This window comes from Osmerus eperlanus, chromosome 5 (genome assembly GCF_963692335.1).
Source record: "Osmerus eperlanus chromosome 5, fOsmEpe2.1, whole genome shotgun sequence".
Lineage (NCBI taxonomy): Eukaryota > Metazoa > Chordata > Actinopteri > Osmeriformes > Osmeridae > Osmerus > Osmerus eperlanus.
The window spans coordinates 11,772,523-11,787,797 of NC_085022.1; the positions used below are offsets into that span (position 1 = coordinate 11,772,523).

The 15,275-nt window shown below is 47.3% G+C and overlaps 1 protein-coding gene across 1 annotated transcript; it reads right to left on the reverse strand.

Annotated features, from left to right (window-relative positions):
• Positions 1-515: 515 nt before the first annotated feature.
• Positions 516-2,699, reverse strand: si:dkeyp-59c12.1 (Ras-related and estrogen-regulated growth inhibitor-like protein). Its single transcript, XM_062460658.1, has 4 exons — positions 2,462-2,699; positions 2,299-2,352; positions 2,127-2,203; positions 516-1,852 (listed from the first exon to the last, which is right to left on the reverse strand). The coding sequence occupies exons 1-4, from the start codon at positions 2,508-2,510 to the stop codon at positions 1,427-1,429; spliced, it is 606 nt and encodes a 201-aa protein (XP_062316642.1). The 5' UTR covers positions 2,511-2,699; the 3' UTR covers positions 516-1,426.
• Positions 2,700-15,275: the final 12,576 nt, after the last annotated feature.

Here is a 15,275-nt window from a genome sequence, read left to right on the forward strand (position 1 = left end):
AAATCTTTAACAAACTTTTTCACTTTGTCATTATGGGGTATTGTGTGTAGAATTGAATCTATTTTGGAATAAGACTAACATAAAAAGTGAAGCGCTGTCCGGATGCTCTGTATGCACACAGTTCAATCAAGCTTCTCCACCTCTTGCACCTCTTCCATTGTCATTTGTGAATCCTGAGAAAGATCAGTATTTGCAAGTTCAGAATTAAGGATTATCACCATCAGCACAACAGCCTTTACAAATATATGCAGAAACGGCAGAAGTACCATGATTTGTCAGTCTATAAATACAAATGAAAATATGCTCATTAGCTTTGCTTAGGCAACAGCTGGAATCAAATCCACAATCATTTCTGTTTGCATATCTTTGCCATTAATGAGCTGAATAAAATGCTGTCAGCCTCATTAAACTAAATCCAGATAAAATCGCAGAAAATAAAATACTCATATACTATGTGTCAACGTTGCATGTTAATGACATAAATTTATAATTTTGTTAAATCATGCATGTGTTTTTTATTAAGGTTCATTTTCATACGGAACATTTAAAGTTAACATTTACATGCATTCTTTGTACTTGAATAATTGAGCGATTATACAAACAGAATTTCACTTATTTTGTGGCTTAGCCTTTTAGCAGACCTCACACAGTAAAGGGCTGTGGGGCTTGAGAGCTATCAACAACAGCATCACTCTGTGGTCTTGAATCGGAATACCTAATAACCTAGTAAACTGGCACACGTCAGATTAACATATTCTGGTTTATTTAGGAACCTTTAAAATCAATGCAAATCCAATGATCATGCAACATTGGGAAAAGGTTAAGACCAGGGTGTGAATTACGAGGGGGGTTTGGGGGGGTCTGACCCCCCTAATTAAGTCTTGGACCCCCCAAAAGAGGTAAAAACAACAGGTCGGGGGGTCGGTACACACCCTGGAGAAGAATTTGACCACCCCGATTGTCATTGTATAATTTGCACTCTTGTTAAGACTTTTGTACAACTGACCTGAATTCCAAAATAAACGAAATAATTGTAAGAAGTAACATTGATCAACATAATTCGACACCCACATAATGATTTTTGATTCACACAGTTTTCAGTTTAAGTGCTTAGAGCAGTTGTAAGTAATCACAGTATTCAAAAGTATTTAAAATCCATCTTTGACATGTGCACTTGGAGAAAGTGTGATATTCAAATGTCTTTAATCATACTTTGGCAGTGCGCTCCTCAAGTAAGTCTGATCTGTAAGCAGCGAGAACAGCTGTACTGGTCTCAGTTCTACAACAACTGCATGCATCTTCCCTGCATGGTCGTGTCCCAGCCTTAAGGCACCCAGCATGTTGGGACCCAACATCTAAGCACAGAGAACAACATGCGTCGCACAGCAACTGTGTTTCCCCCCTGCTTGTCCAGTAAATCAAAGCCTCATAGTGAATCTGTCCGTCTCCTTGCAAACACCGCTGACATGCTCTTGACTATACCTTTGATTCCCACTGGCTTCTTTATGGCAGACCTGGCCTCCCGTACTCTGTTCACAAGTCCATGAAATACCATGAGGACACTGTGGTAGTTTTCCGCTGCTGAAACCTCATAGAACTGACAGTCTGTGGTAAGGGCTAATAGCCTGCCCTCATCACTAAGGACTGTCCGTTGATGGTGCAAGTCCCTCTTGTTTCCCACTATGACTATGGGCACTTTCTTTATGCCCAGATAGTCTTTTGTGGACTTGATTGACTGGATGAGCATGGTGACAGTGTTGAAGCTGGCCCTGTCACAGATGCTGTAGACGAGGACAAATCCTTCCGCCCACTGCACTCTCTTCTCATATGCAGAGGACTCAGTGGACAAGTCCTGTAAGATCAAACCACATGTTAATTAATATTGAGTGACTTCAATCCATGCAGTACACTAAGTTGTCAAAAAGATAAACATGATCTTATGTTGATCTAGAATATAACTGAATAAGAATCAGGTCAGTGTGGGGTTAAATGTGTCCATGTCAAGTACAAAGAAAATAAATAAACATTGTAAAGCATGCAATTGATTTGAATCCTACTTAAAGATACTTCACACAAAACTGGATGTGAACTGGACGTTGAGTATTTGTCTCTTTTCCTGTGATTACCTGAGAATATGGTGAATCCCAGATGTGAAACGTGATGTCCCTACCATCCACAATAACATTGTGACTGTAGATCGATTCTAAAAAGTGGCAAATAAAACAGATTTACAACCCCATACAGAAATTGGCTAACTGTATTATGACAAAGCTTTTACTGAAGACAGTAGAAACTTACCGATATCCCCGTATTCTCCAATAAATCTACGAGTTAGGAAGCGGACTGTCAAAGCTGTAAAATGATTATCATCTTTATTTTCAATGCATGTTCATCAAATCATGTTCATCGTTCATTAGTTAATACTCTCGCTTTAAAAAAAATAATAAACTGTTGGTCCCACCTGATTTTCCAACATTATCTGTTCCGATAACAGCAATATTAGCATCCATTTTCTGAAAGTTTACTCCGACACCTCTTCACAACGCTTAGATGACACAGTACCATGGAACTGCCGAGCAGAAGTTGCAGCAGTGACCGCTTATCTGGTGCTGCTGGCCCGTCTTCAAGTGCATCTCCATGCCCTCTAATGAAGGGGCGTGGAAATCTGGTCGGTTTGCACTGGTCGGTTTGCACACAAAGGAAACAGATGGGCCTACAGTATGACTTATACCTGTTATGTCAACAGGTAAAGCTCAGGAATGAGCATTTTGCATTGGTGACTAGTCCTAATGGGGTAGTAATATAATATAACGAACTGTAATATGCAGCTCTTTATTTACGAGCTATTGTTGTGAGATGCGCTGATGGACGCAAAAATATTGATTAATTTGGTTACGCCTACTGACACAACTTTGTAAACCTAAAACAGTTTTAGTTCATTTTTACCTATTAAATATATTATTGCGCGAATTCAGCTCTTAAATTAATTTTGAATAATGAGCAATGGCTCCAACGTTTTTGTTGTAGTTACGTTGGAGAGACACTGGAGGTCCTTTTACACCAACATTTTTTTTTTCTTAGCACTCCAAAGTAGCCTACTGTAGATTAGTAGTAGTTCATAGGTGAGGGGCGTAGCGAAGGTTTGTTTTCAGATGCAGGTGGGCCGTTTTTTTTTTTATATAACTGAAGATGCAGACTGTAAATATAATTTTCTTAATAAAATATTTTAGACAGATAGCTCTATTCGCCGTTTTCAAAGAGTGTCTGCCCCTGAGTGAGACCAGACCGTCCATTCTTGTCAGTCCTTTCTCATGTCCATCCTGTTATTTTTGTTAAAACAACATAATCAAATTGAATCGTCAAGATTTTCGTCACGTGGTAATTTATGACACATTTAGTACTGATTTGTCAGTGGTCCATGCCGATAGTACACGTTTCAAGTTTATTCACTGTAAAAATACAGTACATTTACATGTTTTGTCTAACTTTAGTCATACAAAATCCAAATTCTACATGTAAACTGAACATTCTTATTAAATAAAATCATAATATTACCTAAATGTTAAATGTGCAAAGTACTCCTAAGCCCTCTGGTTATTCCTAGTGTTAAATGTAGAGTGAAAATGCAGTTTATAAGAGAAAACACCTTCAAGCATAAAAGAACATTCCTTATTCTTTTTGGCATAACTGTCAGTCATGCTTGGGTAATTGGGATCATGAAACAACCTTGCTCAAATGTCTTTCAGGATATATAATGACATTCAGAGACTGCATACATAGCACACAGCATGCTATTTAATTGGTCAGAATCAAGCAATTTCAATTATTACATTTACATTTAGTCATTTAGCAGACACTCTTATCCAGAGCGACTTACAGTAAGTACGGGGACATTCCCCCGAGGCAAGTAGGGTGAAGTGCCTTGCCCAAGGACACAACGTCAGTTGGCATGACCGGGAATCGAACTGGCAACCTTCGGATTACTAGCCCGATTCCCTCACCGCTCAGCCAACTGACTCCCTATTATCCAATTATTAATATCTAATAGACATCATAAATCTACTCTAAAACAATCTAAACATACTAATACATTGATTTATAGGATTTACTCAGTCTTAGTCCTTTGGAACAATTCAGATCAACTGTTTTTACCCTATAACCAACTAATTTATTTTGAATGCTGTCAAAAGATTTTTTGGCAAAAGCCAACTGGTTTTCTGGTATCTCACTACTTGTAATTGAAATACAGAAATAAATACTCTGACAGGTGTCAGAGGAACTTGTGTGTTTCCTTGTCAGTGAGGCATCACATTCTCAGATACGAACCATTCCGAGAGGAACAAAGATATTTCATAGACAGAAACATTTGGTTAAATACTGTATGCTTAAACTAGAGTTTGTGATTCTACATGCACAATATTCCTGAGGAATCAGATAAATAACTGTATTTTGTTAATGGTCGCACAGCATGTAACACAGGGTTTAACCCATATACATGTATCATCGCAATCTATAGTGTCTTTCTAGGCACTATAGTCCACTATTTGAATGAAATTTCATAGGTTGTGTTTTCTTAACAATATTTTCAATGCTGGTTGTCTCAATCAATAGGAAGTAGAGTAATTAATCAAATCAAAACTAAATAATCTGTCATTAGGCCCAAGACTGGTGGTATGTGTTTGGTGACATTTGCAATGGAATCTGTGAAGGCATCAAAGTTGTTGAGGAGCTACATGAGAATTAAAGGTGAACTTAAAGCAACAGACTTGTTTTCTTTAAGATCCTATGTAAAATGAGGCATAAATCTAAATAAATAAATGAAAAAAGATACTTTTCCTAAAGCAACAATTGATGTTTTGAAGCTCAGTCTGTATACATATTTATGATTAATAATATTTTAATCAGTGTGGTTTTGTTGATGCTGTTTTCTAAAGATATTCAAGACGTGTCATTATACAGACCGGGACAACATTTCAGCCTTAGCCACATACTGTCACGTACTGTAGCCCTCATTGAAAAGGTAGTTTTACAAACAGCTGGTTCACAGGAAGCTCTTCTCGCTGTGTGTGCTTATGCAAATACATCTTCTTACAGACTTCACTCACTTTACATGTTTGATAATTCCAGTTACTCATTCAAGGGCATGTTCAGAAACACTGGTTGGAAGAAGTCCTTGATCCCAAAAAAACCTTCTAGCATTACATCTAGCATAACAGCAGGGGTGCCGTATAGGGGGGGAAAGTTAGGACAATTCCAAGGGCCCCTGACTGACAGGGGCCCCCAAAAATAGAAAAACTAATATAAATGATAAACAAATTCCTGCCGGCGCCCCTGACTAACAGTAAATGTATTCTAGCAGTAAATGTAGGGTAGCCTATTGCAATCTTCCATAAATGCTACTTCCACCACAACCTACTAACTTATTTCTCAAACGACTGATGGCTGTAGTTATGTTATGTAATTTAGCACCCCACTGTGTCTATTCTTTTCTTACTCTATTTTATATACCCTATTTCTTCGGTTGAACACCGTCCTCAAATAAACGCCGCCCTCGAATAGCCTACGTCACACCAAAAATGAACATTGTGTAATAAACGCCGCCCTCGATTAAACGCTGCACCAAAAAAATCTGAAAACGGTTATTTAATTGGTTAAATTAAAACACAGTATTTATTAGGGTTAGTGTACCAGTTATTTCATCGAAGCGAGGTATAGCTGACTTCGCCACTGACTAATTCGCCTTTCCTCAACCCCAAGTTTGTGTGCTACAGGTCTGTTGCTGCACAGGCACCAGCCACTCCATGCTGCCATGCAACCATGAAGAGGTCGACATCAGGATACTGATCCACCTGCTTGATGCCCTGGAGCATGGCTCTTCTACCTGCTTGGTGTGCACCGTGGATACAGATGTTGTCGTTATCCTCATTGGCAAGTTCCATACCCTGCTCACCCAGTATCCAGCTGCAAACATCTGGATTGCTTTTGAAACTGGCAAGAACTACACATATCTGCATATAAACACCATCTGCCACACTCTGGGTAAAGACAAGTCAACCGCTCTTCCAGTCTTCCACTGCTACACAGGCTGTGACACAACCTCAGCATTCTGCAGGAAGGGGAAGAAGTCAGCATGGATTGCTTGGAACTCTTACCCAGAGGTCACCCAGGCCTTCAACTACATAGCAGCAAATCCGCACACTCCTGTAACCATAGATGCCCAACACTTTCAATGTCTGGAGCGCTACACTGTTGTCCTTTATGACAAGACAAGTGACTTGGAATCGGTCAATGATGCAAGAAGAGAATTGTTCTGCCAGAAGACCAAAGCAATGGAACATATTCCATCCCAACCCAAGGAGCACTGATACAACACGTGACATGAGTCACTTACCAGTCTGGGATCTGGTCAACATCTGAAAAAACCCAGCAGCCAATACCCAGCCCTGAAGGATGGGGATGGACACTGGATGGAGACAGCCAGGCCTGGCTTCCTGTGTGGAACACTCTGCCTATCGCATCAAAAGCCTGCAGTGAACTGATCAAATGCAGTTGTACAAAGGACTGTACGGCAATGTGCTCATGCAAAAAAAGCACAGTGGAATTGCACAGGTCTTTGCAGTTGCAAATGTGACATCAACTGAATACTTAACTGAATAATACTAATGGGGGGGGGGGGGGGGGGGCTGACGTACTGGTTCCGCTTCTCTCTCTCCCCCGCATGCTGTTGGACAAAGTCTGAGCACGATACAGCACTGAAAGTTATATTAGTTGCAGTGAGCATACCTGCTGGAAGGATTAGATTAGATTAGATTTTTTTTTATCACAAAGGGAAATTCTTTTAGGGAAGGGGTTTGTCGTGTATCATTAAAGTTCAGTATAACTTTATATTCTGTGTCCAGAATGAATACATTAATATATTTTCGGCATAAATAATTATCTAATGATTTTGTCAATACCTTTATTGCATTCATTGACCGAGAAAATGTATATTTTGACACCAAGATTGACCTTCAAAGTGGCTTGGAAGCTGATTTATTAGAATTTATAGCAGACATTTTGTAAATCCGCCATCTTGATGAAGTGGAACCCCCTCAAAATTGAAAGGTATGGTGATGGAGAACCTGTGGAAAAAATGTGGTGCTTTTGTCCGCCGTGTCCCCATCTTTCTCAAATCTGGTCTTAAGCCGCCTGACTATAAAAACCGCCCTCAAATAAACGCCACACCAAAAATGAACATTGTGTAGCCTAATAAACGTGGCAGCGTTTAATCGAAGAAATACGGTACATATTGTGGCGACCCTGCACTGTAGGAAGTGGACTAATAAATGGTCAGGACATTATTGGTGGATTACGGGGGGTCACCTTGAAGTTCCGGGTGACAACAGGTGTTATAAAGGGAGGTTTTGGGCAAGTTCGGGGCTCTTGTGTTGTGGCTGTTGTGGTGAACCTGTGTTCCACTGCTATTAGCAACTGTTGTAATCTGCTGTTTTAGCCTGTTGCTAACACGTTCTATTAAGTAAGGGGGGTTAGTTTGTGCGTGGGAAGTAGCCTAAATAGCTGCCTGAGACAATAAAAGCCTTAACCGTAAAATATCACGTCTGGTCTCCGACTTATAACAACTCTCGTCGGGGACGCTACATTGGTGTCAGAAGTGCTTGAACCTAGCCATTGCTCCAGCGATCAACTTCCACCACGGAGATGGCTGCTCGCGAGGGTCCGGGCGCCCGTCCTAAGATAAAGGTGGAACGAGTAGACGGTGGCGGAGGGAGTGGCTTGGTCGGTCCGCTGATCTCGCTGTGGGACTCAGCTAGTGGAGTGGCACAACCTTCGGTGGAGAGAGTGCTAGCTCCCGCCGGCGGCGGGCATGTGGGGTTGACGTCATCTGCCTGCGGCGTGGGGATCAGACAGGAGTCGCAGCGCGACGGAGGTAACGTCCATGTCAACATTAATAAAGATGGCGTTGCGGTGTCGGCTATGGCTAGCTGTGCGGTCAAGGTCCCGAAGTTTGCCGGTAATACAGACTAGGAGGCTTTCCTGGCGCAGTTTGAGTTGCTAGCGGCTTCGGTCGGCTGGTCGGAGGGACAGAAGGCACTGCAACTGGCAATGTGCCTCGTCGGGGACGCGGTCTCCTGCCTGCTCATGCTACCACCGGAGCTGCGGGGCAGCTACAAGGAGATAGTTACGGTGCTGGACTGGCGCTTCGGGAAGGACAAGCTACGGGAGATCACACTGTCGACGCTGGGCCGTCGGGGGTGGTTGCCGGGGGGGGGGGGGAGTCTCTGCTGGGGCTAGCTAACGATGTGGAGTGCCTCACTCGTCGGGCGTATGGGCACACGCCACCAGCTATCAGAATCAGAATCAGAATGGTATTTATTCGCCATGAAAGTTTACACAGACAAGGAATTTGGTTTGTCAGGAAGGTGCATACAATAAACATATAGGGACCTAAAAATTTAAATATGTGGACTATCTATACTAAGGGTACATAAACTAGCAGTACTAAGTGGAATTAGAATTAAATAAAATATACAATAAAGGGTGAACTGGCTCGTGACTGCTTCATAATGGCACTGTCCCCTTCGGAGCTGCGCGCCTAGACGCAGCTGGCCTGCCCCCGCTCGCTGCAGGAGGCGCTCGACGTCGCGAGGCGCCATCAGGTCATCTGGGGAGAAGCTACGGGGGAGAAAACGGAGGCCTTGCCTGTAGTAAGAGCAGCGTAACCGCGCCGCGAGTGTGGTGACAAACCTTCATGGGCGACGGAGATAACCGAACCGATTCGGGCTATCTCACTGCCTGCTAAACGTCAGCCCCGTGAGACTCCCCACCGGCGTCCAGGCGACAGAGTTTGTTGGAGGTGTTGCCTGCCTGGTCACTTAATGCGTGACTGCCATGCTACTGACAAGCCACAGGGAAACGGGAGAGGGTCCGTGCAGATGGGGCGGTACGGACCTTAGACACGCCCCGGCTGGAGGAACAGCTGCTATGCATTGACAATGAGTGGTCTGGGGGAGACATTGTTGTGGTGGGGCGCACGACAGCGGGGGACTTTTGCCACATTCCTGTGGCGGTTGAAGGGACACCGTGCACAGCCTTGGTGGACACGGGGTCCACTGTGACGATCGTGCGGCCGGACGTAGTTCCAGTGGGGTTGATGTGGGAACTGACAGCGGTGCAACTTAGAACTGTCACAGGTGAGACGGCCCCTATGTTAGGAAAAAAGATCATGTCACTGACGGGGGGGGGGGGGGGGGGGGGGCAGACGGTCCAGCATTTAGTGTGGGTGGCTGGTGTCCAAGACGAAGTATATTGGGGTTAGATTTTCTTAGGGCCACCGGCTGCCATTTGGACTTAAGCGCGGGCACCTTAGCTTTTGGGGGCGGGCCGGTGGTTAGGATGTCTACGCCGGGTGGGCTGTTCAGCGAAGGGGGCTGTCATTCTGCACCTCCTGTGAGGGTGGGGGGAGGAGTGGGAAGTGATTCGGCCCCTGCTCCTGTCCACCAGCTGTCCCCAGTGGCCCCCACCTTCGTGCCGAGTGAGAACACTGACACGCTGCCGCCCACGTCACCTGCCCTGCCTCCACCTTCACAGGCTACAGGGGTCCTGACTCTGCACTGGCAGCAGCGGAGGAGATTGTCAGGAGAAACAGTGAAGGACTCGAGGTGGAGCAACGTGGACAGCTGAGGCATCTCCTGACAGAGTTTAAAGACTGTTTCGCGTGGGGGGAGCATGACGTCGGCCTAACTCACCTGGTGCAGCATGACATCGAGACGGGCAGAGCTCGACCAGTCAAGATCAGACCTCGACGCATCCCACTGGCGAGGCAAGAGGCTGCTGACAAGGCTGTGGAGGAGATGGAGACGGCGGGTTTCATTGAGCCGTCTAATAGCCCGTGGTCGGCTCCTGTGGTCATGGTTCCTAAAAAGAGAGGCAAGCTGCGTTTCTGTGTGGACTATAGAGGGCTAAATGGTGACACTGAGAAGGACTCTTATCCCCTTCCCCGTATCGATGAGAGCCTTGACTCGGTGAGGGGATCCTCCTGGTTCTCTTCCCTGGATCTACTTAGCGGATATTGGCAGGTGCCCCTCGCCCCGGAGGCCCGGGCTAAGACAGTGTTCTCCAGCCACCGGGGCCAGTGGCAGTTTAGAGTGCTGTGTTTTGGGCTGTGAAACGCTCCCGCCACGTTCGAGCATCTGATGGACCGGGTGTTGTCGGATGTCCCCAACCGGCAGTGCCTGGTCTATTTGGACGACATCTTGGCTCAAGGCATATCCTTCGCCGAGGCTCTGAAGGCACTGAGGGCAGTGCTGGAGAGGATGGTGGGGGCGGGTCTGAAGCTGCATCCTGAGAAGTGTCACTATGCGACGGGAGGTGATGTTCCTGGGCCATCGTGTAGGGGGGAGGGGCATCAGCAACTTTTGGCCGATAAGGTGGAGGCTGTAAATAGCTGGCCTATTTCGACGTCAAAACAGCAGGTAAAGAGCTTTCTGGGGCTGGCGTCCTACTACGGCAGGTTTGTGAGGGGGTTTTCCACCATCGCTGCTCCTCTCACAGGCCTGTTGGGAAAAGACAGGGAGTTTTGTTGGACTGCAGAGTGCCAACAAGCCTTCAAGTCCTTGAAAAGTTCCCTGGGCGAAGCGCCCGTCCTCGTCTCACCTGACCCGTCATTGCCCTTCATACTGGACACAGACGCTAGTAACGTGGGTATGGGGGCAGTTTTGGCACAGCCCAGCTCGGAGGGAGAATAGGTGGTGGCATGCTTCAGCCGGACCTTCAGCAAGGAGGAACGGCGTTATTGTGTGACACGCCGAGAGATACTGGCTGTCATGGCAGCAGTGAGACACTTTAAATATTACCTGTGTGGTGTCCCCTTTCTCATCCGCACTGACCACGCTGCTTTACAGTGTCTGCTGTCCTTCAAGGAACCAGAGGGACAGATAGTATGCTGGATGGAGGAGCTGCAGTCCTTCAACTTCAGGGTTGAAGGACTGCAACGAGCAGGGGCTCGCCATGCCAACGCAGACACCATGTCCCGCCGACCCTGTGCAGACGAAGGTTGCGGCTACTGTGAAAAAAGAGTGGCCAGAGACAGAGAGCTGTGCGAGGATAGAGGAGCAGTGGCAAAAGTGAAGCAGCTGGTGCTCCCTGTGTGCAGTGAGACTAGTCTGGTCGACGTCAGCGAGTGGAGGGAAAAGCAGGCGGACGACAGGGAACTGGACCCGGTGTTGGAGTGGGTACGTGCGGGGCAAAGTCCAAGCTGGGAGGAGGTGTCCCATCTTTCTCCAGGCACAAAAGGACTCTGGGCGGGGTTTCAGCGGGGTTTCCAACTCCAGCAGTTCCCAGTAGGGGCTCTTCTAGAGAGGGTGGGGGTAGATGTAATGGGCCCCTTCCCTGTGTCCGAGGGGGGAAATAGGGGGTGGGGTGGAGAAGACCCGCACTACGCCTCTCCACCCTCAGGAGCTTTAGGCCAAATCCCAATACTCTGTCTTACCCCTACCCCTTACTCCTTGCCCTTAGTTTACCCCTAGCCCTTTTGTCTCGAAACTGAGGGGTAAGGGCTACATAGCCCTATGAAATGAGACGCCACTTTGTTACAGTTACGCTTGTCTCCAAAGCAAGTAATGTTATGTACTGATATCAAACTAAACTCGTTTGAAATTCGCTGCTAATGGAGTTTAATTAAAACTGTAGACATGCATGGAGTCTATTCAAGGCTAATCAGAGAAATGCGGGATTGTTGTGCAAATCAGCAATGTAACGTTAGCGCAGCAAACTAGCGATAAAAAAAAAATAATCAATTAAGAACATGGTTGCAAATACATATGTACAGGACTGTGTAGAGCACAAAACAAGACTGTCATAATTTTCTAATCAATTATTTAAACCGAAAATATTACATTTATGGGACTCTCTGTCACGGCCACAGCCGTGCCCCCCCCAGTTTCAGTTTTTTGTCCTGCCCTAGTGTTTCCCTGTCATTGTCTTCACCTGTCTCGTTAGCGTCATTGTGTCCACCTGTGTCATTTGGGTGTGTATTTAGGTTCCTGTTTTGTGTCCAGTCTTTGTCTTGTCCTTACCATACCTGTCCGTGTGAGTACCCTATCTGTTCCCAGTTTTGAGAATAAAACCCTTGTTTCTGCCATGCCTGCCGACTCCCCTGCGTTTGGGTCCAACCCCACCTCACGTCGTGACAGAAGGACAAGACCACAAATGGACCCAGCAGAGAGTTCCCCGAACCCTTTCCTAGGGACCCGACTTGCTTTTGGTGGACCCCGAAGCCTGCAGCGGAGGGCCCACCCCAAGTCCTGGTTCCTACCCCGGCTCCAGCCCCAGCCTGAACCCTGACTCCAGCCTCGGTCCTGCCCTGGGCCCCTGCCTCGATCCTGCCCTGTGCCCCTGCCTCATCCTGAGGTTGTGCCGCCCTGCGCCCGGACGAACATGGCTGCGCCGCCCAGCACCCAGAGCACCGAGGCTGTTCCTGCCGGGGAGTCTCGGCCGCCTGCCGCCAGTACCCAGCCCCGTTCCTGCCCTGTACTCCAGCCTCGGTCCTGCCCTGGGCCCCTGCCTTGATCCTGCCTTGTGCCCCTGCCTCATTCTGAGGTTGTGCCGCCCTGCGCCCGGACGAACAAGGTTGCGCCGCCCAGCACCCAGAGCATCGAGGCTGTTCCTGCCGGGGAGTCTCGGCCACCTGCCGCCGGTACCCAGCCCCGTTCCTGCCCTGTACCCCAGCCTCGGTCCTGCCCTGTACCCCAGCCTCGGTCCTGCCCTGTGCCCCAGCCTCGTTCCTGCCCTGTGCCCCAGCCTCGGTCCTGCCCTGTGCCCCTGCCTCGTTCTTGCCCTGTGCCCCAGCCTCGGTCCTGCCCTGTACCCCAGCCTCGTTCTCGCCCTGTGCCCCAGCCTCGGTCCTGCCCCCAGGAGGCGCCCCCTCGTCCGCGCTCCCAGGCGCCTCCTGTCCCCTGTGCCCGTCCTGCCCCCGGGTGGTTCCCTGGACCTGCTCCGGCCTCCGGGCCGCCGGCCTTCTGCCCTGCCTCCGGGTCGACCCCCGGACCTGCCCCGACCCACTGCCCAGCCTCCAGGCCGGCCCCCGGACCTGCCCCGGCCCTCTGCCCTGCCTCCGGGTCGACCCCCGGACCTGCCCCGGCCCTCTGCCCTGCCTCCGGGCCGACCTCCGGACCTGCCCCGACCCTCTGCCCTGCCTCCGGGTCGACCCCCCCCCCCCCGACCCTCTGCCCTGCCTCCGGGCTGACCTCCGGACCTGCTCCGGCCTTGTGGGACGTCCGATGACGTCCCTTCAGAGGGGGGGTACTGTCACGGCCACAGCCGTGCCCCCCCCCCCCAGTTTCAGTTTATTGTCCTGCCCTAGTGTTTCCCTGTCATTGTCTTCACCTGTCTCTGTTTTGTGTCCAGTCTGTCTTGTCCTTACCATACCTGTCCGTGTGAGTACCCTATCTGTTCCCAGTTTTGAGAATAAAACCCTTGTTTCTGCCATGCCTGCCGACTCCCCTGCGTTTGGGTCCAACCCCACCTCACGTCGTGACACTCTCTGGACGATCTGTCCGCCGTTGTTGCAGGTAGCGCAGTATTCACATACCCCTAGGTTTCAAGTAAGCTCCCGATCTTACTTGGTTTTAAGGGGTTGTGGCAGACGGCAGGGAGAGGTGAGGGGAGTGGTGATCGAGGGCAGGTATCTGGCCGCCCGTTGGATCCACCCCCGAGCCATATAGGGACTTCCTGCTTCAAGACCTGCCGTCTGCCACAGGGTGTATACCCCTTCGTCTTAGCCATACCCCTAGCTCAAAAAGAGTATTGGGACACCACTTACTCTCACGGGAATGTGCAAAACTAAGGGCTAGGGGTAAGGGGTAGGGGTAAGACAGAGTATTGGGATTCGGCCTTAGTCTGTGCTTAAGATACAGTTTCCCACAGTGGGAAGCAATATGTTTCCTTCACCTAATCTAATGCCTACCATAATGGATGATGCATTATTTTGAGTTGTTGGACGTGCCCTGTTTCACGTCATGTTCAGGCCAAAACCACTGAGATAAGACCCAGTCATATATCTCACCTCTCTCCAAAACCTAATTAGAACCATAAAACAGATTGTTTCTTATCTCTGTTGGTTTCATTCCATCTGTCTCGCGGATGTGTAACAAAAGGTAAGTATATCACTCAGACCCCTCACACAACACACCCCCAGATAGATGACTGGTTAACTCCACTCTGTTGCCAGTATGTCTGCTTTGGGTACGGGTCTTTGTCTTTATTTTGTCTTTATTTAGCACATTCAACCCCAGTCTCTCGTGTTCTTCTGATTAACAGAGGTTCCTTTCCTGTGGGTTGTCTTTGAATGTAGCAGAGTCCTGTAGTCCAACAAGGCCTGTCATATTTAAAGATACTACTAGCTACTTTACACATTGTGAGTCTGGACCTATTTGTGAGTTCAAATTAATATTTGCTGTCTTTAAGAATATCAACTGATACCAACAGTGATAAGCTATTGTCTAGCTCAGAAGCAGGTACAATTTGTGTCTGCCTTCTCTTATTCTGTACTGGTTAATTGACCCTGATCAAAGATTTCTAGCTAGAATGCATTTAAAAAGTAAGAACTACATTTTCAGCAATATGTTTGTCTCCTGCATGTGAAGTCTCTTATCCATGTACCCTACATCTGGTACAATACAATGAATTGATTGTGACCTATACAGTATAGTATAGTTTAATACAGAACCGGTGGCATCTGTTTCAGAGATTAATATGTTTGGATTTATCTTGAGAATTATTTTAATTCTTTGTCTGTTTGGAAAAGGCTCCCAAAGACAATCGTTTTAATATTTAGTGTACATTAGGTACTGTAAAGGTTTTAAAATATAATTTGTTTTATATATTTGAAATGTTGAAATGAATAATGTGCAGTACTACATGTGCTGGAGGGACATAAACATTTATATTTATTAACATTTCCCACAAAAGGACCTTTTAGGACCATTGAGAGCAGTTGATAGCTTTGAATGCAGTCTTCATGAGCAGCAGCTGATGCTTTTATGCCCTCATTAGACAGCTGCAGAGTAAGGACATGCTAGAGGGAAGAGGAGGCCATTACCGTGTCATTTCCCTGTCAGGAAGGAAGTTCTCAAACTGGCAGCTTTAGGATTACAAGCTGAGAAGAAAAAGATGGACCAGCCGTTCTCTTCATATGTTGCTCAAAATAAACTCACAATGCTCTGAGAAGTAGGATAACCCCTTAGATTGACACTTCCCCATTTTTGGAGCTGACATCT

What these genes read in the sequence shown, in the direction of transcription:
- si:dkeyp-59c12.1 (XM_062460658.1), bottom strand. Translation starts at nt 2,510, where the DNA reads ATGGATGCTAATATTGCTGTTATCGGAACAGATAATGTTGGAAAATCA. An exon ending in AGATAATGTTGGAAAATCAG is followed by an intron (nt 2,353 to 2,461) that starts GTGGGACCAACA and finishes ATCATTTTACAG; the next exon opens with CTTTGACAGTCCGCTTCCTA. An exon ending in GGGATTCACCATATTCTCAG is followed by an intron (nt 1,853 to 2,126) that starts GTAATCACAGGA and finishes TTGATCTTACAG; the next exon opens with GACTTGTCCACTGAGTCCTC.